This window comes from Elephantulus edwardii, unplaced genomic scaffold (assembly GCF_000299155.1).
Source record: "Elephantulus edwardii isolate Elephantulus edwardi_28Jun2011 unplaced genomic scaffold, EleEdw1.0 scaffold00030, whole genome shotgun sequence".
Taxonomy (NCBI): Eukaryota; Metazoa; Chordata; class Mammalia; order Macroscelidea; family Macroscelididae; genus Elephantulus; species Elephantulus edwardii.
The window spans coordinates 4,764,310-4,787,414 of NW_006399780.1; the positions used below are offsets into that span (position 1 = coordinate 4,764,310).

The window sequence follows — 23,105 nt, forward strand, 5'->3', positions numbered from 1 at the left end:
TGGCAGGGTTTTTAACTACCAATCTTTCTGTTAGCAGCCAAATGCTTAACCATTGCACCACCAGGACTTCATTGTTCCCTATCCCCACTAGAATCTTATGCTTTCAGACCCAGACAATGACTTTGTAGAATTTTTGTTAAATGTGAAAGTGTAATGTTAAATGTACAAATGTTCAATTAAACGTGCACAGAATGTGAAAAAGGACTTGTGTCTTTGATTATGGAAAAAGAGGGAAAGATGAGGAAAGGCTAACTCAGGTATGTGCTAACTTCTATTCTCTGCTGTTTCTAACAGCACCAAAAAGGGACAGATATGGGCCTATAGTAGTCAGACTGATTATTTCTATACCTCATTTCAAAATGCATTGCTTTCAAACTGGAACCAACCCATAGATGATCCTCCAGTGGCTTTCTGAGAGGCTCTAAGTCACAGAGGAGACTGCCCGCCTTTCTCCTGTGTGCCGCCTTTGGGTTATCAGCTCAACTCCCAGCAAATAAACCAAACCCACCGCCACTGAGTCTTGGCCGACTCATAGTGTCCCTCCACAGGATTTGTGAGGCTGTAAATCCTTATGGAAAGAAATAGCCACTTTTCTTCCCAGAAGCTGCTGGTAGATTTGAACCATCAACCTTGCAGGTAGTAGTAGCCCTAGTCGTTAGGCCACCAGGGCTCCAACTAGGAGCTGAATAAAGCATTAATTATTAATCACAGGCATGGCCATCAATTGTCACTCATTGCCAACTTAAAACTGGGAACCTGATGAGAACTCTTAAACCAGTCTCATTTCTGGAAATTTTTAGCAAAACAAACAAAAATGGAAAGGAGATTAAGATTGAAAGGGGTCTTTCTGGTAAAGTTTTCAGACAGAATAGAAGCAGGATGTCTGTGTTGACAGTTGGATTTTTAGCTACCTCAGACCACAAACCCATACTTTGTAAATGGTTTTAGTGTACTGAAATACGTCCTTAATTTATATTTTTTTAAAAGTTAATGGTGGAGGGACAGTGCAGGAGAGGAAGACCTCAATGAAATGAATCGACATAGTAACTGGGCAATGGGGATGGGTAGGTTGGAATCAAGGAGACTGGCTCAGGACAGGGCAGGCATCACAGCTGTTGTACACAGGGTCGCTATGAATCGAGGGTGACTCAGGCACACAACAACTAGTTCAATGGTTCTGCTTTGAAGGGGTGGGAAAGATAACTAAGAAACAGGTTAAAATTCTAAAGTATGAAAAGATAGCAAGGGACCTTTCTCTCTTACCTCATTTTCCACAGACATTCAATTCCTTTCTTTCGCAGGCTCCGATCTAAAGTCCCTCCCTTTTGTTTGCGGTGTTTTTTTTTAACCCAAAGCTCACTCAGATTTGTGAAAAATTCTCCAATTTTCTGGGAAGGAAAGCAGTAAAGGGTTTCGTTTACTATCTAGTAAGCCAACAAGGAGCTGTGGCTGGTTTTGAGGCTGATGATGGAATGCAGGTGGGATAGCTTAAGTATGATTAGGTGTTATTTGCATGACAACAGTCCAAAATAAGCGGTGCATAGTAAAGAGGACTGGGGGGAGAGGAGAAGGAGGAAACTGTGCAAAAATGAAACAATCTTTTTAAAGAGAAAAGCGAACTGGACGGGGTGGGGAGGAAAATGTGCAACAACTAAGGAATGGAAATCCAAGTTTTCTGTAAACTTTCGTTAAAGTATTAATAAAAAAAATTTTAAAGTTTTGTACCAAAAAAAAAAAAGAATTGGCAGAACTGCAGCAGTGTTTCGTTCAGGGCTGATCACTTCCCGTTACTGAGGTAAAGCCTATCCAAATCCGCAAACCTCGATCAGCTCATTACCATCCAGTTGATGCCATTTTATGGTAAGACTCCATTCGGTTTCTGAGACTGTAAATCCTTTTTTTTTTTTCTTTTTTTTGAGACTAAATCTTAATGAGAAGAAGCAGCACATCTTTGTTTTATGGTGGTTCTTGTGTGCCATCACAGGATCATAGCTCACCTTCCAGCAGGTTTTTCAGAGGCAGTACATAGCGTGAGAGGAGTTCTCCCATCCTCCTGCAGAGCAACTGGTGAATTTGAACCAGGAGCAGCAGTGTATTCAAACCACCAGAGACTCACCTTTGTTGTTATGTTATGTTGTTATGTTATGTTATGTTATGTTATGTTATGTTATGTTATGTTATGTTATGGACTGTGCCACAGAGAGCCAGTTAACATTCTGTTCAGTGCCTGTGAATTAAGAGAATTTCCAGTTAGACGGTGGGAAGATACTATTTGAAGGCCTATGTGAGCACCAGAAACTGTCCCCTCTTAACTCTTTGGATGCTTCTTTCCCCAGCTTGGGGTAATACTTTCATGTAAATGTAGTGATCGGTGCTCTGCTACATGAATACTGAAGGAAGGCCTGCTGCACACCTCCAGGCTTTCTCTTTCCTTTGTCAGTAGACTCTAAGCACCTTAGTTTCTCAGGTTCTTGTTTCCGACTCCTAGACTCAAGATTATAGTCACACCACAGCCTGGAGAATTAGGGCAGTAAGCTAGAAGTTGTTTTCGTCTTTCAGAGTTTGCTGGCTTTCACTTCTAAATGTTTAATGCCTTGAAAATTAAAATTTCAGATAGCTTGTCTACTTTTTTATAATTTCAGACCTCTTAGTAAAATCTTTTCCTCTACTTAACTAAGTCTGTTTTAGTACTGATACCTAAACTTTCATAGGTTTAGACAATGTTTCCAAATGCCTAGGGGTACATAGGAGAGTCACTATATGCTCACTATGATGAGACTAAACATTTTCTAATAGGTCGCTCAGAAATAATACTCACCAAGGCTGAACTTGGAAATGACTTGATCTACTTGCTCATTATTTTATGTCATCTCTCGTATAGGCAAATTTCTGGACCACTGTAAAAAGCACCTGTGAATCTAGGTACAGAATTAGAGATGAGCAGCCACAATTCTTAAGTCTGTTCTAACTTATGATGGACCTTATATATGTCATAATGGAACTGTACTCAGGGTTTTGAATTAGACTTCCATGACTTCTACAACACTTCTGGGTGGTCTTGAATCAACAACTTTTCTGTTAGCAGGCAAGCTTGTTAACCATGCAACCAACCCACATAAATGAGATACAAATAATAAGTTATTGTAAAAATTCTCTCTTTATATTAATCACTGATAAGGTGGTCAAACTCTGCATTTGACAGTCCAAAATAAAAGTTTGCTTTATGCATTGACAAAGAATCTTATGTGAAAGTACCAGGTCACATCAAAGTTTAGAAGGATTTTGGTATATTGTTTTTGTTCTCTTTTTTTAAAAAAGTATTTGTGCTAATTTGCAGAAAAATGTACTTTGGTTACTGCTGCTTAGTCTTCCCAAAGGGAAAATGCTCTTCTGCACCTTATAGATAACAGCGTGCCTGGGAGGAGTTAAAATGTATCGGGTTCTGGGCTTTCTACTAGTTTTCTGTTTATTTGCTACTTTATCCTTTTTGGTAACTAAGAGAGAGACACGAGATACAGTAATGGAAAAATTTACACTACCAATAGTCATTTTGTCCTTACCATGTGAAGAGGAGAATAGTTATGTAGAATTTGTTTTTAAAGATCCTTGTGTAAATCTGGAATAACTACTTGCTGATGAAAGTGTATTTTGCCTATCATATGTCTGTGTGTTGTAGTACTCCTTGTTCACTTCATAAGACAGAGGAAAACATGACACTACATTTTCTAGAAGGCTTGAAAAGAAACCATCTTTAAGTTCTGAGAAAATCCATACCCTTTTTTCTTGAGCTGTCACATTCTTTTCTTTCTTCTTTTTTTTTTGTGCTGATAAAAAGACACATTTAATGATCCATTATTCTTCACACAGATGGCTACAGAGATTTTAAGTTTTAATCCAGAAATATGCAACATTCAACAAAACCAGTCAGAAGTCTAGCATAAACTGGCCATCGTGTTTACTGCAGCCATCGTGTAAACATTGAACCCCTTCTTCTGCCTTTCCTCTATCCAGAATAAGTAAATTTTTTATGAAAACAGCCACCAGGTAGCCTACCTTTGTGGACAAAAGTGAAACAAAAGCAGCAGATCAATGTCTGGTTGGTGATGGTAGAAGTGTGGTGCCCTTTGCTGTGCTGCTTTGCTCTGACTCTGATTCTTTTTTTGTCCCTCTTCTTCAGACCATAGAGTGAGCCATCTGAAACTTAGTCACTCCTTTGGAACTTACCATGGTGCTTATCTTCCTTCTCCCAACCAGTAGCCCTTAGCAGACACTTGTCAGAAGGCTTGAAGTTGTCCTCTCTGCCTTTTCCTTGAAATGGGTTTAGTGCGACCATCATACTTCTTCAGGGTGATGACCACGCTACCCACCAGCCAGCACTTCTGGTAGCCTGATCAGTCCATCAGGAACTGTTCACTCTCCAGCAGCACCATGCCAGCACTGAGCTAAAACATACTCATTGAAAACCTTCAGTGAAGGAGTATGGTACCAGAGTTAATGTATTGATAAGATTGATAAAACCGATTAAAGGAGGGACCAAAAAATGGTAGGCAACTTCTTATTTTACCAAGTTTCCCACTCCATCAAACAAAGAACTTGTTCCATACATAAATTAATGAAGAATGGAGCGGCATTGTGAAAATTCAAATATATTAAGTTGAATTATCTTTGTCTTAGATGGTTTACTTTTGCCATTTAGCACTGGAAATCTATTCTATATTAAATATAGGTAAATATAGTCAGTTGACTGTCACAGGTTTTCAGCAAAGCTGTCATCTTTAGAAACCTTCCTCCCATTTTTCTTCACTCAAATTTGGGGTCCTAGTTTAATATCTACACTGTTATTTTTTTCATTTCTTACAGGTAGAAAACTGAGAATGTTGAGCACAAACCATGTTTATCCAAAGTGGTGAACTGAACACAGCCTAAATATGCCTATAATCAAATAAAGATCATAATAATTATTTTTGTATAACAAGGGGTCATGGCTACTGAGGAAAATTTTATTAACCTTACACTATTGCTATTTCTAATAAGAACACAGTAGTGACCTTTTAACATGTACTATAAAATTAAAATAGCCTATACTAAAAATTCCAGATGGGTTAGGTTTTGCCTTACCTTATGCCCATAATCAGAATTTCTTTTGTAATAACTTGACTTTTTAACTTTATTAAAAAGTTTCAATCCTTTTTCTGTAATCTCATCTTTAGCTCTGAGTATTTTTACAGGAGACAGATAATCCAGCAATGGGAAACTTCAATTTAATAATTTTTAAATAAGTGTTATATAGTCCTGCTTGTTCTCCATCTCACATTTTTATAATTTTGGTATTTTAATAGCAGAGGAAGCATTTAAGCAGCAGTAACTATGTCTACTCTTGGGTATATAATAAGGAACCTGGAAAGCTTAAGTATTGGACTATTAAGCAGAGAGGTAGTTTGAACCCACCAGCTTCTCCAAGGGAGAAAGCTGAGGTAGTTTCCTTCCACCAAGATTTATAGCCTATTCATAACCTGTGCCCATTTTGTGATTGTGGTGTTTACCTTTTTCTTGTTGAGATGCTGGAGTATTCTTTACATTTTAGATAGAAGTCCCCTATCAGAGAATTCATTTCCAAATATTTTTTTTCCAATCTTTGGTTTTCTTTTTACCCTGTTGGGGAAATTTTTTTATGTACATAGAGATTTGATTCATAAGAGGTCCCATTTATCTATTTTATTCTCTCATGGTTGTTTTTCATTATGCTTGGAAGTCTGTTCATGCCGTGGATTAAGGCTTTTAAAGTTGTTCCCAGCTTTCCTGTGATGAATGTTGGTCTTTTGTTTTACTCCTAGGGCCCTGATCCACCTTGAGTTCAGTTTTGTGTGTGGTATAAGGTGTGGGTCTTGCTTAAGTTTTCTGCAATAATGAATAACCCTTTTTTCCTAATTCAAATAAAATTCAAATGTTTTTTCTTGTCTACTTCTAATTGTTAAATGAGTTAAAATTCTTTAAGTGTGGCCTTACAAAAAAAAAAAAAGCCATACTACACTGCCTGTAACTATAGGCCAATTGAATAGAAACAAGGAATGAATATTTTAAATGCACTTTATTCAGATGACTGTGATCTGAGGGAAATTGAGAGCATGACACCTTACAGACCATTTTTTGACATTGAATCATCAAGCCAAGCTTTTTAAGGGGTTAGGTCAAAGGGAGCAGATAAAGGAAAGGAATGTAAAAAAAGGTCTGTGAACAGGGAAAAGGGTTTAGGAGTCTAATAAAGTTGTTTATTCCATGGTATCTCTCTTCTTAATGGTTGTCAGAGGTCCTGTGTTTGATGTTTGAGATAAGTAATTATCAGGGTTCCTTACTGGTAGTACATTTCTACAGGTAATTTCTCAGTTTTTCATGCCACAGTGACTTGATGTGCAAATCCTTAGTTCCTGGAATAACTCTCCCAGCTAACTAATCAATCAAGTTAACATCTATATGCCAACATATCATTGTTGTTGTTGTTGTTGTTTTTGATTGCCTTCCAGCACTCATACTACCCGAGCCTATGAACAAAAGGCCTGAAGGGTTTTTTTTCTGTAACTATAATTGTTTCTCAAAGTTTCATAGAGTTTGTTGTTTAGGAAGTAGATGCCACTCCTGCTTCCAAACATGTCTTAATCTGGGAGCTCCACCAAACACAGTCCACCAAGGGTAACCATTATGGCATTCGGCACCCCAGTAGCACAGAGTTCAGCATCATAGCAACTTCAGGTTACCTCAGTACAGCAAATTGACAGGCCAGTGCTGCACCACTGAGAAGAATGTTCCTCTAAATTATAATTATACCAGGCCCGAGGGCTGCAAATTGAGGCCCTCAAATTTCTAAATCTCAAAACTTAATTGTGAGGAAAGTTCCTGTGATAGTCAGAGTCTCTACCAGTAAGGAACTAACAATCTAATGGATAGAAACACAGAAGACCATCAGGACTTCTAAGGTAATGAGATGGTGTAACATGAAGAAGCAAACAGTGACTAAGCAAAAGATAGAAAGTAACCAACACTGAACCTCCAAATTAACCCTGGTTTTGACTAGTTACTTTGAGATTTATCCATATTCTCAATTTTAAAAACAGAGTAAGTCTGTGATACATGTGTAATACATTTAATAATATAAAATACTGTATTTTATCAGTCGTTAAATTTAAAATATTTAATAACATTTAATAAAAATTTATTTACTAATACATGTGTGACACATTTATTTATTCCCCATGGAACATAGAAAATATTGGTTATAAAATTAAACGATAGTCTGTTAAAACTGGAAAAAAATTTGTTTTAAGCACATAAACTCTTGATCCATTAATTAAAGCATTTAGAAAATTGTCCCAATAAGAAACTAAATGTTTTGGGGAAAAAAATTTAAAAAACCTATTTTGAACATGTACACTGGCTTCTCCTACTTTTTGGTAAAGGAAGTATGTTTTCATCACATTATGTAAAAAACCCTTTGTTTTGCAATTGTTAGGTTTGTGTAAATCACTAATGATTAGGTATTGGAGCAGAACAATCCTTGTGAGATTATCTTGGATTTTTGTTGTTATTACTAAGAGATAACAGGATGATATGTCTTTGACTAAATTATAAAACATGACTAGAAAAAAATTACAAAATTGAAGAGTTAAAGAAAGGAAAGGAAGTAAACACTGTCAGTCGTAAGTTTACTTTGTTGTTGTGTGTCCTGCCATCGAGTAGGAACAACCCTTAGCTGGCCTTCCAGCCATTTTTAGAGGTAGTTAATCGCATAGGAGATTGCTTATCCTTTTCCTGTGGAGCATCTGGTGGATTCAAACCTCATGCCTTTGGGATTGCAGCACAGCTGCTTACACTAGACCACCAGAGCTCCCACAAATCTCCTATTTTTATGACAAAAAAACCCTAAAATGAACGGGAAATTTTATATATTCAGTTATATTGATAATTATGTTGATAATTAATTTACTGATTGAAAACTGTTTATAATATTTTTCTCCACATTCTTTTTAAATATTTGTGTAAAAATGAAAAAACTTATCTGTGTTTTACATGATAGTAATAAGTTTAGGGTATGTTATGAGGAAGAAACAGTCCTTGGGAAAAAAGGCATCATATTCGGAAAAGTAGAGGGCCAGTGAAAGAAAAGATGACCTTCAGTGAGATGGACAGGCACAGTGACTGTAACAGTGGGCTTGAACATGAGGATAGGACAAATTTGATCTCTTGTTGATAGGATTACTATGATTTACAATTGACTTGACTGCCCCTAACAGCAGAACCTCTAATATTATTTATTTGATTATTTTTCTTAAACATTTAAGTGCTGTTGCACTAAATATCTTCATGAAAACTTAGTATACTTTCTGCTAATGTAGTATTTAATTTCCACTTTTTATTTAAAAGTGTTTCTATTTTGTATACTTTCACATTTTTTTAAAACTTACAACTAGTTAGTAGGAAAACCACATTTCTGCTTTTTACTATTTGAGTTTTAGTATCTGGTTTCATACGTGAGATTTGGAAGGGAATTTTATAACTAGTTAAAATAGACAAGCATTTCTTTTCATCGTGGTTAAAAATGTTTTAAGGAAAACTAATCCCTCCTCAAAAGCTTGTTTAATCATTACTACAAAGCTTAGGTAAATTATGTATCTAGCCTGCAGGAAAAAATTAAAAAGTTCTATAACCTGATCTATGACATCTGGAGATTTCAGGAACTTTTCCCCCCTTTGTTGTACTACTGAGAATGAAGAGAATAGGAATTAAATTCCTATCACTTTATTAGAGAGGACACAGAGAAAAGATAATCTTCATTCTAAAGCAATGATATTTATACCCTGATTTTGCATTCTGATGAATGTTGTAACGTGGCACTTATGCTTGCTAACGCACAAAGTCATTCAACCCCTAGGATATCTAGAAATGAGGTAATGAGGCTGAAAATAGGGTGGTTTTTTGGTTTTTTTTTAAGTTTTTCTGTGAATTAGAGGGGAAATACACAATTTTGCTATAACTTTTTATTGTGATTTGAGTGAAAGTTTACAGAGCAAATTGGTTTTCCATTAAAACAATTCGTACATTGTTTCTTGAGGTTGATTACAGTGTCCTCATTGTAACAACATTCTTTCCTCCCTTTTGTTGTGTTTCTTGTTGCCATTTATTCCTTCCTACCTTCTGTGCTTTTTCCTGGGCAAATGCTGATATTTTTACACATTATTCTAAGGAATGCATTCCTTGCTGGGTTATTGACCTCCTTTTGACTTGTCTAGTGAAAGTTGAATAATGGAAATGATCAACATGTTAGTTCCAAGCTTGAAGAATGACTAAGTCCATGGTTGTAGAGATGAAGAAGGCATGGAATATTTGGATGCTTAAAAGTGGTTCAGCAACAAAAGGTTCAAGTACACTGCAGTGACATTGTAGATATTTGTAGACACACAGTTAGACATGTGTTCCTATGTTAATTATTATGTACCTTTGTAGCCAGAATATTACTGATTCCAGTATTCGTTAATATTTTCCCTAATTGCTTACAAAGCATAAACAATTTCTTTGTAGTTAGTACTGTTGTGAAGTGCTAACTACTACAGTACTACATGAAGTACTTGTCTTGGAGGTATCTCCTTTTTTATTATGAGTAGGTTTATATACATAAGTATGTTTGTGTGGAGTTTTTTTTTTCTTTTTCATACTTACTGAGTAATATATTTATTTCTTTTGTTTTTAGGCTGTTGAAAATCTCTGTTCTCATAAAGTTTCCTCAACCCTCTATAGACAGCTTCATCAGGTTTGTGAAGATCACGTGCAAGCACAAATCCTTCAGTTCAGAGAATATCCTTTTTTGGCTCAGAAAGTTTGCATTCATTACCTAGAACTTTGAAATGGAATATTAATAGGCTAAAGAGCTAATGAATATACTTAATATTGAAACTATTTTAAATGCCTTATTTGTAGAAAAACAAGCCTAAAGTTTATTTTCTCTCACTTAAAAGATTTTTTTTTCCATGAAATTTTTACTATTTCAACTACTTTGCTCATCTGAATTAAAAAAGTATTTAGAAAAAGTTCTTAAAGCTTGCATTCTGCTGTTCTTTATTTAAAATCATCTGCTCTAGCTTTCCATAATGCTTCGTAAATTACCATGTGCTTAGAGACTTAAAACACCATAATTTGATTCTCTCCCAGCTGAGTGCTCTGTCAGGGTCTCATCTGCTGAGATGAGGCTGCTGGCAGCGTGGATGTCTGTCAGCTGAGGCTCAGGACTCTGGTGCATGTTCACATGGTTGCAAAATTCAGTTACCTTGTGGTTTTAGGGCAGGGGTCCTACTTTCTTTCTGACTGTAGATTAAGGTTATACTCAGTGGTCCTTGGGTCCTTGCTATGTGACTGCTTTCTCTAATCTCACCTGGAGGCTGTTTGTTTTCTCCTGGGTCAAGTACAAAACCCTCTTTTCTAGTCTCAGATAATCTGATATAAGGAAAGAAGTTATTCATCCATCTACCCCGTCCTGCCGCAGTCATGGAGAGAAGATGACTATATTATAAGGCATGTGCGCCATCTTGGATTTTTGTCATTTCTCCATCTGTGACTCAAATGTCTACAAGGGAAATCCTAAGCCTTTTAGCATCTAGTACAAACGCCTTCTCAATCTAGTTCCCCAGTCTCCTCCCTTAATTATAGCCACAGATAATATGGGGGGGGGGTGGATTATATTATAGCATAAAATCTACCTGTGACTTCTTTCCTGATCCAAAGTTTATTCACTGGTCTAATTAGTGATTGGGACCATCTTGTTTCTAAGTTCCCTTCCAGCTTAGGGGATCAGACCAACCATTGCCCATCTCTTGAGAAATCATAACATTCTAAATTCATTAAGCTAAAACCTCAAGACTGTCACAGAAGTTCATATTGTATACCTTTGAGGCTCTTGCTTGTTTGCATGGCAGTGAAGCCCAAGTGGCCTAGAGTGTGACACTGAGTGGGAAATAGGTGAGGAGATGTAACGGTAGAGATACCTTTTACACAGTTGGAGCTCAAGATACAGAGAGGATGGCTATAGACATAGATATAATTGACCAGGGGAAGAAAATTACTACATCAGTAAGAGAAAATAAACTCCTAGTGGCATCTCCATGTAAGGAGCAAGAGAAAACAGGACAAGTGTCAGAGGTAGAACAAGAACCAAGAGAGTGTAGAAATTGATGGTTTTAGGAAGAAAGCTTAAGCAGTTGGGTTTGCATCTACTAAGTACTAGTTTATACTCGTGCACCAGGGCTATAAGATAAATAAGTGGCAGTATCAGACCTAAAAGAACTTATGTTTGCTCATGAAAAACTTAATTTTACAATTGGCAGTGTTAATACTGTTAGACAACGCACTTGGCAATGGATATTTCAAGCTAAACATGTCTAAGTTTCTTTTGCTTCTGAGATATTTCAATACTTTTAACTCTGCTATGTAAGATTCAAGCCATTCTGTCTTTATATATTATTGATTTCCTGACATTGACGCAAACAGTGAAGATCCCAGAAGACTTCAGAAGGAAGTTCTTTGTAAATTAAACAGAAGAAATATTTAAAATAGAAAATGGGCTTATGTGAAATAATCTACTATTTATCTTCTTAGGTTACCATATACGTTCACTTGTTCATTTATTTGAGACATTATTTCTCTGCCCCTTTCAAAAGAAATTCTTTGATATGGCTATTCTAGAAATAGTAGCTCTCCTGAAAACCCATAGAGATATGGTTCAAATCCAACAGCTGCTCTGTGGGACAAAGATGGACAGTCTTCCCCATGTTTTTTTACTGCCTTTGAAAATCTACTGAAAGGTCAGCCGTGAGTTGGTTCTGACTTGACAATATACAACAACAATATTCCAAAAATAAAGGCGATTCTTATATTACACACATGTATACACGACAAAATAGATACAGAAGTAGCCATTGCTGAGTCAGGCGTCAGGTGGTGGAAAAATACAGGTTGTACCACTAGATCCAATTGCATGAGGCATTTACCTGAAAAACTAACCAAATGTTATCAGACTCTAATCCACTAACTTATATAAACCTTACTCTTTCCTTTCACTGATTGAGCCTAATAGCGTTAAGGGATTTTGCTTCCACCATCCCCGCCCCCAAGCTACAGAAATGCTAAGTGGATATAATACTGGCAAGCACTGATGTTTATTGCAGCATTATTTACAATAGCAAAACATTGGAAGCCACCCAAATGCCCATCAGTGGATGAATGACTAAAGAAACAGGTATATTTACACAGTAGAGTATTAGGCATCACTAAAAGAAAGATGAGGACTTTGAAATACTGTACAATATGGACGAAACTGACAAATTGTGCTACGTGTCATAAATCAGTTACAAAAGGACACCAATGGTATTGGTATAAGGCCTCTAATATATAGAAAGATTTACCCACAGAATAAATCTTGGAGAGTTAACAGATAACAGGAATAAAACTATATATTATCATATTCATTTTGTTCGTTTGTTTTTGAAGTTTTGGGTAAAGGTGGTGGTGGTTTTCTCAAAAGAGACATTATGAATAAATCAAGAAATCCAGGCTCCTATCCTGGAAATCATAACATTTTTCTAGTTGCCTCTGTGGACATGTCACTCTAGTTCTCAGTGAGGATAACTGGTTTGGGGTTTCTTTATAAAAGATGCTATACCCTGAGTCATGTGACTAAATGTGCAATTAACATTCGTGGAGCACTTGCTGGGTAGTAGGCTAAGCTTTGTGTAGTCATTTCTTTACTTAAAGCTGTGATGGTTGTGTTCTTTTTTACTGTTGAGTTCCCGACTCATGATGATCCCCCATGCACTATGGGACAAAATGCTGTCGGGTCATGCATCATCCCCAGAATCAGTTATTAATCACATATTGTGGGCCATAGAGAAATTTTTCACAAGGAGATTGCCTTTCTTTTCTCCCTGTCTCACCTTAATTGGAAGCTCCGTTGAGACCTGTTCAGGTTCATAGCAGTTTTCGAGTCCCTGTTGACTTCTAAATGGTAGCTTCGTGAAGTGTACTGATGGGAATTGAACTCCAGTCTCATAGATAGAATGCTCGAATACTACCATTTAACCACCAACATCCCCATTCTGTGTTATAGGTAGCTTTATTAACCACATTAGGTGAAAGGAAGGCAAGGCCTGAAACCACAGAGCCAGTAAGTGGCCCTATATTAGAGGTTGTTCAGAAGAATTATCAAAGAAAATGCTATTCAAGATCATAATAAGGAAACCTGATTTAGGTTAAAACAAACTGCCATCTAGTCAGTTCCAACTCATGGTGACCCTCCATAAGGTTTCTGAGACTGTAATTCTGAGAGGAGATTGCCTGTCTTTCTCACTAGCAGCAGCTGGTCTTAAAGGTTGTGTGAAAGGAGGATGAAAGCAGTTAAACACTCCAAGAATGAAATCAGTGTCATTAAATTATATATATATATATATGTTGTAGAATCAGTTGTGTTTTGCTATATATTCTCAACAGCAACAAAATAAAATAAAGTTATATACATTTTTAAAAGAATATGTGAATTACCATTGGCACTTACTAGGATTTTAATCATATAGAGGTTAATTCTTTTTCAACCGCTCTAGTCACAACTCTGAATTACTGTGATGTCATCTCAAGATTTACCTGGACTGTGTCCATCAGGATTGAAGATTAGATAGAGCCTTGTCAAGAGGAATCTTGACTGATTTTTTTTTTTTTGTTTTGTCATGCCCAGACAGTTCGTGCAAGATTCCTAATACAGTTTATAGAAGTTATTCCAAAATTGCATGTAAAATCACTGGATTATTATACCTTTCCTGTTTATATTATAACTATCTAGTTGTAATGCATTGGCCATCTTAGTTACATAATATTACATGTTAGTTTACAACTACTCAGTCGTAATGTATTTATCATGTTTCCCTGAGGACTCAGCAAAGATTCAGGGAGAGAGTTAAGCCAGGCTGCTCCTTGGAGGCAAGGATTCTAAAGCTTTGTCTGACATACTTTGGACATGTTGCAAGGAGGGACCAGTCCTTAGAGAAGGATATCATGCTTGGGAGGGTGGAGGGACAGCGCAGGGGAGGAGGACCCTCTATGAGGTGGATTGATTCAATGACTGGGGTAATGGGGGTAGGTGTGTTGAAGACAGTGAGATTGGTACAGGACAGAGCAGGGTTTAGGGCTTTTGTACATAGGGTCACTATGAGTCGCAGGTCACTCAACAGCACATAACAACAACAACTAGGGCATCAGTAGTTGTATTGTCTACACTTAATAGTGTGATATTGTTAGGTGCTGTCAAGTCAGTTTTTGACTTATTGATCCCATGTGAAAATGTAGATCTGCCACCTTATGGTTTTCTAGAAGAATCTGTACAGAAGTTAATCATCAGGTCTTTCTCTCATGGAGCCACTGAACCTTTAAGTTAACTGCCTTGTACTGAACCATTGAACTACAAGGATGAGTAGTATAGTTCACTTTGTTTCTTTTGTTCCTCTGGCTTACCAAGATGAAGGACTCTGCTGGTGGAGTCTGTAATGAGTTGAACTGATGACCCAAAGAAGACCATGCATTTATTTCCATCAGTTTGAATCTACCTTGACTCCTGATAAGTCTCCAGTTGCAGTGTACAGCCTCAAAAACTGATGGATGGTTGCTTTGAGTAGAGCCAACTCAAGGGCAGTGAGTGTTTTGCATATACCAAGAGAAGTATGTTATATGTAACATTAACAGCTCAGAGGTTAGTGGTGATCTGTAGTGAAGACAGTAAGGTGTGGTGGGCAAGTGAATGAATTTGTCCAGTGTCATTTAGCTTATCAGTAGTAGAGTAGGACTTAAACCTAGGGAGTCCCGTGTTCCTTTCCACTTCAGCGAAGAGTGAGAGTACTTGATGAACCATAAAGCAGTTTATGGAAATTGACCATTCAACTTTGGATAAGTTTGTTGAGATAATGACTACAAGTCCATATTGTAGCCTCACTTTCTTATAAGTTCTGAGTCTGTCATAAAATATATTGTCTAAGAGCCCAGCTTAGACTATCATTTGATATGTGAATCAAGTTTCATCTCATCTCAATTTTATAGTGCAATGGTTTCATCTAGGCTACAAGATTAACCTCGGCCATTTTTCTCTCTTTAACTCAGCCTTTCCAGTTGCCAGTCTTCTCTGAGCTATTAATAGTCTGCTTACTATTAAGACAACAGCCAGGCTATTTACAGTCTTCAAGAACTCAGATATGGGATTGTGTTTAGCATCTGCTGTTTGCATAGTAAAAAGTTCAGTCCAATCCAGCCACCCAAATCCATGGAGCTTGGTGACCTGGTTGTTGGTTTCACCTGGCAGGGATCTAAGAGTAATCTGGCAGTGAAGTAAGTAATAAGAGAAGAAAGGGAAACTGGAAAGGGGGTTCAGAAGGGAGTAGTAACAAGAGATAAAAGAGACGTGCGGTTGAGGGAATGAAAGGTGAGTACAGGTGAAGTTAATGAAATGTAGATTATTCTGATTTTTTACTATTCTGATTACTAAATGATTTCTAATATTCTGTTGAAAGATAACTAGAATTAAAGAATTAAAATTGCAATAATTAAATGGCCAATATTTTGAAAGTTTTCCTTAGCAGGTTCTGCACAGACTCACTAGATAGTGTTTTATTTTTAAAAAAGATTAACACATGCTGGCAAGATCACTGCAGACAAATGGTAAGCTTACTGACTTTTTTACAAATACTAATTTTATAGATGGTGCAGTCATTCCTGGAATTTTAATCAATACTACTGTTGTTTCTGTGTTTATTTATATCTTTTCTCATTTGTCATTTTAAACCTTTAGTTTAGGTAAGCAGGAAGGAGATATAAATAACCAGAAGTACTTTTCCCCTTTAAATACTTTTTTTTTCTTTTAAGTTCACAATGTATTCTCATCTGTCTTCCCTCACCCACACCTATGGTCCAGATGTGAGCTGAGGCCGAAAAGTTTTACTCAGGCTTCTCTTGAATCAGATGCTACCATCCAACTCCAGTATAGTTAAACCACAAAGAAATAAGAAAATGAGCACAGTAAACTGCGTTTCATGAATAGGGCTGGTTAATATCTTGGCTTTGCAACCAGGAAAGGGGACATTAAAGCACAATTCTAGAATGAGTAACTTTTACCTTCATCTTAATTTCTCCTGATAATTTTATTAAGTCTGAATTCCAGCACTTTCATTCAACTACACCATCAATGTTTTAGACTTTGTAGGTAACTTTATAACTTGATTTTATGTATACAAACTTTGAGTGTGATCTATCAGTTAACTACCTATGTGAGAGAAAACCTATTACAGTAGGTTAAATGCTTTTGTTTTATAAATGAGATAGTGGTAAATAATCCCTGTAATCCAGTAAACTGAATATCTTATTTTTTAACTTCTGTTCTTGTGTGTAAGTAAATCTAACCAATAAGATATAGCAGGTTCAGTGTTACAAAGTGTTACAGAATTGCATGGTGTTATACTAGCATCATAGAGGGAATAGTTTATTCCTCTCTTGTCAATACACATAAAGATAACTTTGCAAAGTACAATCAGATATATCTAAGTGATGTAATATCATAATAATGCAATATGAACTTAGTTTCTAAACTTTTAGTTTATTTATTTAGATTTACCACATCATTCAGAAAATGACCAAAACTAAGGATATATTTCAGACTAAGTTCTTGGAAATTTTTATAGTCACATTTTTTGGGTAAAAGAGATCAAATCAAACACCAAAGGAGGGGGAAAAACACTTTTTTATGATTATTTTAATGGCACATCTTGTTTATTTTCCATCAACCTTATTTCCACTTACTGAAAGACTGAACAGACAGTTTAAGCCCACCAAGTGGTTGCTCCGATCCACTCAGTGACCTGAGCAGTGGGGGCTGCAAACCAGTCTTCATTTGCAGGCTGAGTGGTAGTAAATCCAGGAGCAAGAACTCTGCATGAAATTCTTTCTTGGTCAAGAAATAATTATTTTTCAAAAACCAAGCAGAGGGGCCACAATTGATAGCATATTTCCCTTAAGAGACAAATGTACAAAACAACTATGAGATATCATCTCACCCCAGTCAGAATAGCAGAGTTTAACAGAACGGCAAGCAACAAATGCTGGCAAGGTTGTGGAGCAACTGGAACCCTTATTCATTGTTGGTGGGAGTGTAAAATGGTGCAACTACTGTGGAAAGTGGTGTGGCGCTTTCTCAAAAACTTTTGCAAATAGAGATACCATTTGATCCAGCAGTTCCACTACTGTGAATATACCCCAAAGAGACCGTAACTGACATCCAAGCAGATATATATACACACCCGTGTTTATCGCAGCTTTGTTCACAATAGCAAGGAGTTGGAAACAACTCAGGTGCCCATCAACAAACGAATGGATAGAAAAGTTGTGGTATATTCACATAATGGAATGCTACGCTGCATTGGAATAACAAGGAACTCATGCAATATTATTCAAAATGGGTGAACCTGGGGTACATTATGCTGAGTGAAATATGTCAGTCACAAAAGGACAAATACTGCATGGTGCCACTGTTGTAGAATGGGACTGACATCAGGGTTGGGGTAAGACAGAAAAACTGGATAAATTATGTAAATTGCATTGAAACAGATGAGGGAAAGAATAATTTAAAAGCGATATATGATAGGGTATTATGGTTATCATAAGAGTCCAGAATTAAGGTTGCATAGTGGAGTGTACTCAGGACGGTGGGGGTGGGAGGGTTGTGGGGGTCGGGTATACCAAAGAAAGAACTTTTCTTTCACTTTACAAAGAGAGGAGTGAACTGGGAGTGGGGAGGGCTGGGCAGGGAGAAAAGGGCTACAATGAATGGAAATCCAGAATCTCTGTAAATGTTCATTAAAATTAACAAAATAAAATTTAAAAAAAAGAGACAAGTGTAAAATTGGAGCTCTGGTGACCTACTAGTAAGAAGCTGTGCTGCAATCCCAAAGGCACACAGTTAGAATCCACCAGCTGTTCCATGAAAGAAGGGTGGATAGTTTCCTCCGTGTGATTTATTGTCTCTGAAAATCCACAAGAGGGTCAGTCCTGACTGGATGGTATGTAACAACATAGTTATAGTCAAAAGGACTAATCTTGAATGTTTTTTTAAAAGTACATGCAAATGTCTTCTCTAATTTGTAGATCATGATTAGAAGTGTCTTCTTATTTTTGGATCGTACTTACGTACTTCAAAATTCCATGCTTCTTTCTATCTGGTGAGTGTTCCTAATGTGTAATATAGTTGGATCTGCTGTTGCAACTAAAAGTTTCAATTTGATCTGTATTTTCAGCTGGCTAACTTGACAAAGTGTAGTTAACCATTTGTATCTATCTTCTGTTTTCTCTCGTGTTTTATTGCAATCAAAATCACTAGTAAAAAATGGATTCAAGAGAGAACTCTTAAATAAGACATGTCTATGTTTCCATTCAACCAATGAGGGTTAATTAAAAGGGTGAAGCCTGGCTATAGAGGACAGGACACCAAGGAAACAACACAAGGAAACAGCAAGTTCTCTAGCTAAAGCATTGGGAAGGGGCACTCCTGGGGCATACCAAACTGTCACAGAATGAGAAATATTCTATGAATTCATATTTCTTAACTAGTGTTGGCACAAATCATATACCACAAAATCTGGAACTAATATCTCACTGCTCACTGCTTATACTAAACCAACTGAGGAGCTGATGTCCTCCACATTGGAAAGCCTGCCAGGAGCACAGAAAGGTTAAAGAAGTTGTTCTGTCTCCATCACGGCTTATGCCAAAAATGAGTCTTCAGACTTTCAGAGGGGAAAAAGTTTTGGCTGTTAATCTACATGCATAGTTTATAGAATAACTCTCATATTCACTTTACCTGTTACTAGCATGAATAAGTTACACACTCTTTGGCACAAGAGACAGAAAGTGCAAATGACAGTAAACAGTATTAAGAACTATGATTAAATTGTGCTTAAGAAATGTATGATGAAGTCTTTAACTCATCTGAGGAAAAAATAAGAACTGGAAAGAGAACAGGACCATTCCGCCATTTTTGTTTTGAGATGCTCCATGTTTAAGATGTTTTTTCACTCATTAAGCCCTTTCAATTTTAAATGATTTTTCTCTTAGAAGTATTTTCCTTTCACAAGCTTAATTAGAAAATTTAAGTAGAAAATTTTATGAATTAAATAAAACAAAAATTAAAAACTTAGTTTTACTGTGGCTCTTACAAAGTCCAGTACTTAAAGGAGAACTAAAGATAGCACCCTGGCATTTCTTTGGAGATGGTTAGAGTTGCTGTTTCATGCCCTTTTCCCCCCTCTTCAGAGGCTGTAAACCCCAAATCAGATAGGACAAAACAGGTTACAGCGTGACTGGCAAGGATGGATGGGTGGGTGGGTGGATGGGTAGGTGGAGGGAATCTGCTAAACTTCTAAAAAGACAATTTTGAGGTAAACGCCAGGATATTGCCTATTCTTCTGAATTTTTGTTTGCTTCTTTTTAAAAATTTTATTTATTTTGTTGTTGAGAATTGACTGACATTTCGAAGAATAAAATAAAGAGGGATGTAGAGAAAAGGAAGCGAGTTCACCTGCTTTGGAAAAGACAAATACTACTAGACTAAATACTGTTAGAGTAAATCCTGCTAGAACTAGAGTAGACCCTCTTTTTGGGAGAGAAAAAGGAAATGAAGCTGATAAGAGACCCTCAAGACTGGTGATGGGTAGCTACTGGAAAATTTTAAGCTGAAAGTGTCCTGATAAGACTTCTATCTTAGAAATGCCATCCTAACAGCAGTAATAAAGGGAAGATTATAGTTTGATTTCTGCCAGAGAGCCAGTTAGAAGTTACATAATTTTTCTAGTAAAGAACTATTTTCTGTAAATAAGAAAAAGATATTTAGAAAAAAGTGAGGCATCATAGTGTATAATTAATGTAAACCTGAGGTAGTAGGTCTCTAAACTGCATCTGGATTTATTTCATTTGACACTTGAGTGAATGATGGTGGTGTTCATAGATAAAGAACACTTAGGAGGATGTGGAGTATATTGTAAGGAAACCAGTTAACATAGTGGATTTTATGGTGAGCTCATAACCAAAAGTTTAGGGGTTTGGCTCCATCAGCTGCTCCAGGAGGAATGTTGGATCTCCTTTAAGGATTTACAAGCTCACAAACCCCATGGAGGGGGTCACCATGAATATATTGACTTAAGTTCAGTGACTTCAATTTGAGGTATATTTTAGAGAAGAAAATAATAAATTAGGTTTGAGACAGCCAGAAGAGGGAGACCTGGACAACACGAGTGGGTAAATGGGAGAGTCATTAGTACAGTATACCTGGACATAGATGGAGTCACTTAGAATATAGACAGTCATGAGTTTCAACTTGCCAGTATGGCCTCTCGGAGCATTTGGAACTTAGTCGGGGTGTGTTTTGGTTTTGTTTTATACCACAATGACTGGCAGTGAATAACCACTGTTTAAAATCTACAGCCAGAATTCAATAAATGAAATAGTTGTACATGTTGAAAAATTGCCTTAATCTAGTCACCAGTAACACTGAAAAACAGTGATGAAGTGTGGGAAATAAAAGAGAATAGGATTGAATATTGTAGGAGACAACAGGAAGTACATGAGGAAGATTTTAAAAGTAGCAGTCAGAAAAGTGGAAGGGAAAGGTAAACATGAAATTCAACAAAAGGAAAAAAGTTTTAAAAAGGTACATGTGGTCACATACCAAATTAGATTGATTTCAAGTAGATTATGGCCAAGAAGGTTCCTTTGAAATGCAGAGCTAAGAGGTTGCTAAGGACAGACAGTAAGTAAAACCACTATACGCGTTTGAATAGAATGAGAGGAAAACAGGAATGGAAGTTGTTGTTAGGAGCCTGGATTTGGCTCTGACTCATAGTGATTCTCTGAACCATCCTCAGCACCTCTGTCTGAAAGGCTGTACAGTCTCTCTTTGTTGACACCTTGCTGAGTCTTCCTCTTCTTCACCAACCCTCTGTCTTTTCCAGCATGATGTCTTTTTCCCAAGGACTGGCCCCTTCTGACAACATTCCCAAGTATGTGAGACCAAATTTCACCATACTTGCCTCTAAGGCCTAACCTGATTGCGCTTATTCCAAGACTGACTTGTTTGTTCTTTTGGTAGTCAATTGGATAGTCAGTACTCTTATCCAACATCACAATTCAAAGCCATCCACTCTTCTCTCATCTGTATTCATTGTCCACCTTTAACATAACATAGGAAGCAATGGAAAATACCATGGCTTGTACTAGGCTCACTTAGTCTTTATCTTGTCTTTGTTTGAAAGAGGAAGCTATAGGTAGATTAACTTGAGATAAGAAGTGTTATATTGGACACAAAGGCATTGAAAGGAGTACAGATTAGGCATATGTAGGTTCATCCTGCAGTAGTAAATCCCACAAAGGTTAGACCCAGTCTATTTGGTTGTAGGATTGTACCTGTAGCAGCATTCTGAACCTAGACAGAGAAAGGCATGTGATTGGTGTTACGGTTTGGAAGCACAGTTATGTATTCAGCTGCTAAATGAAAGACTGGTCAAGTGGAGCACACCCCACAGCTCCTCGGGGTGAAAACCTAGTACTCTGTGGCCAAGATTACAACCAGGAAAACCCTGTTGGGCAATGCTTGTTTCGGTAGCACATTTTCTAAAAAATTGGAATGATATGAAGAAGCTTAGCATAAAACACGTACAAAGATGACACTCAAATTTCCTGGAATGTTCCTCTTTAAACACAAAATCCTGGGCAGTTCTTCTTTGTCAAATTGAGTCAAAACCAACTAGATAACACCAAACAACAAAAGTCACTGCAGGGGTGGGCTTAGTAGTGTATGTCAGGACAAGGAAACAGGACAAGTGAGCATATTGGTGTGAGGGGGATGAAAGTAATGGATCTTGTAATGTAAACTTTGGGTATGATGAATAGAAATTTAATTTTCTTATGACAGTTTGTATTACCTTCTCCTGAATGTTTAACACAGCCTTATTTAAGGGGAGGCAAAAATACAAGAAATACTAGATGGAGCAGGAGAGGCTTGGAAACTTGATTTAGGAAATCAGCAAATCAAGGATCTTTTTGTTGTTAATAACATAACTGGAACTTAACCTAAAATTTCTAAAGTGTGAAACTAACATACAGCCTTGTTTTTCACTGTTTTCACAGGGATATGGGATTAGAACTATTTAGAAACCATATTATTAGTGATAAGATGGTTCAGAGTAAAACTATTGACGGTATTCTTCTACTGATTGAACGAGAAAGAAATGGTGAAGCTGTGGACAGAAGTTTATTGCGAAGTCTACTAAGTATGCTCTCTGACCTTCATGTAAGTATGTTCCTATTATAAATGCACCAATGCGGCGGGGGGGGGGCATTGTAGTTACAAAAGGAAGGGGGGAACCTTGAATCTTTCTCTAACTACTTAGAATATAATGAAAGAATGTACCTCAGACTTAAATATAAAAATGAAACTATTTCTTGAATAATAAAAGGTGAGTTGTTTTGTGGGTTGTTTTTGTGTTGTGGTTTTTGGTTTTGTTTTTCTTACTCCCTGAGAGAAGGCATTAAGCTTAACACTAAACCGGCAGCCACAAAAGAAAAGCTGGTAAATAATACTGCACAAAAGTATAAATTGCCTCATGGAAATGTAAGCCAAACCACACAAATAAATGACAAACATCTAGATTCTTTAGAAAGTAAAGAGTTGCTACTGGCGTAGAATTCACTCAGTGAAAATATGTATAGTAACAATAGACGTGAAGTAACAGTTTCACAGAAAAACAAATGTTCATAGAAGGTAGGGCTGCTTCTGAAGCTGAGGTTGACTGTAAAGGCTTTAGCAGTTTCAGACAGCTTGTTAATATCAGGAATTGCAATAGTACTGAATGACATTCCTCAAGTATTGGGATGCATTCAGACCTTAAAAGATCTAATTAGTAAATAAGGGAGCTCTGGTAGCCTAGGAGCTGTCCTGCCAACCCAGGGGCTCACATTTCAAATCCACCAATTGCACTGTGAGAGAAAGATGG

General features: G+C 36.9%; 1 protein-coding gene across 1 annotated transcript in view; it reads left to right on the forward strand.

The window, feature by feature from the left end:
• The window catches only part of CUL4A (cullin 4A), a 67,228-nt gene that overhangs the window by 7,255 nt on the left and 36,868 nt on the right, over positions 1 to 23,105 (forward strand). The window contains exons 3-6 of the mRNA XM_006883807.1: positions 9,740 to 9,843; positions 15,663 to 15,732; positions 18,208 to 18,281; positions 22,240 to 22,402. Of these exons, the coding sequence (XP_006883869.1) occupies positions 9,740 to 9,843; positions 15,663 to 15,732; positions 18,208 to 18,281; positions 22,240 to 22,402 (411 nt within the window). The remainder of the gene's footprint in view (positions 1 to 9,739; positions 9,844 to 15,662; positions 15,733 to 18,207; positions 18,282 to 22,239; positions 22,403 to 23,105) is intronic.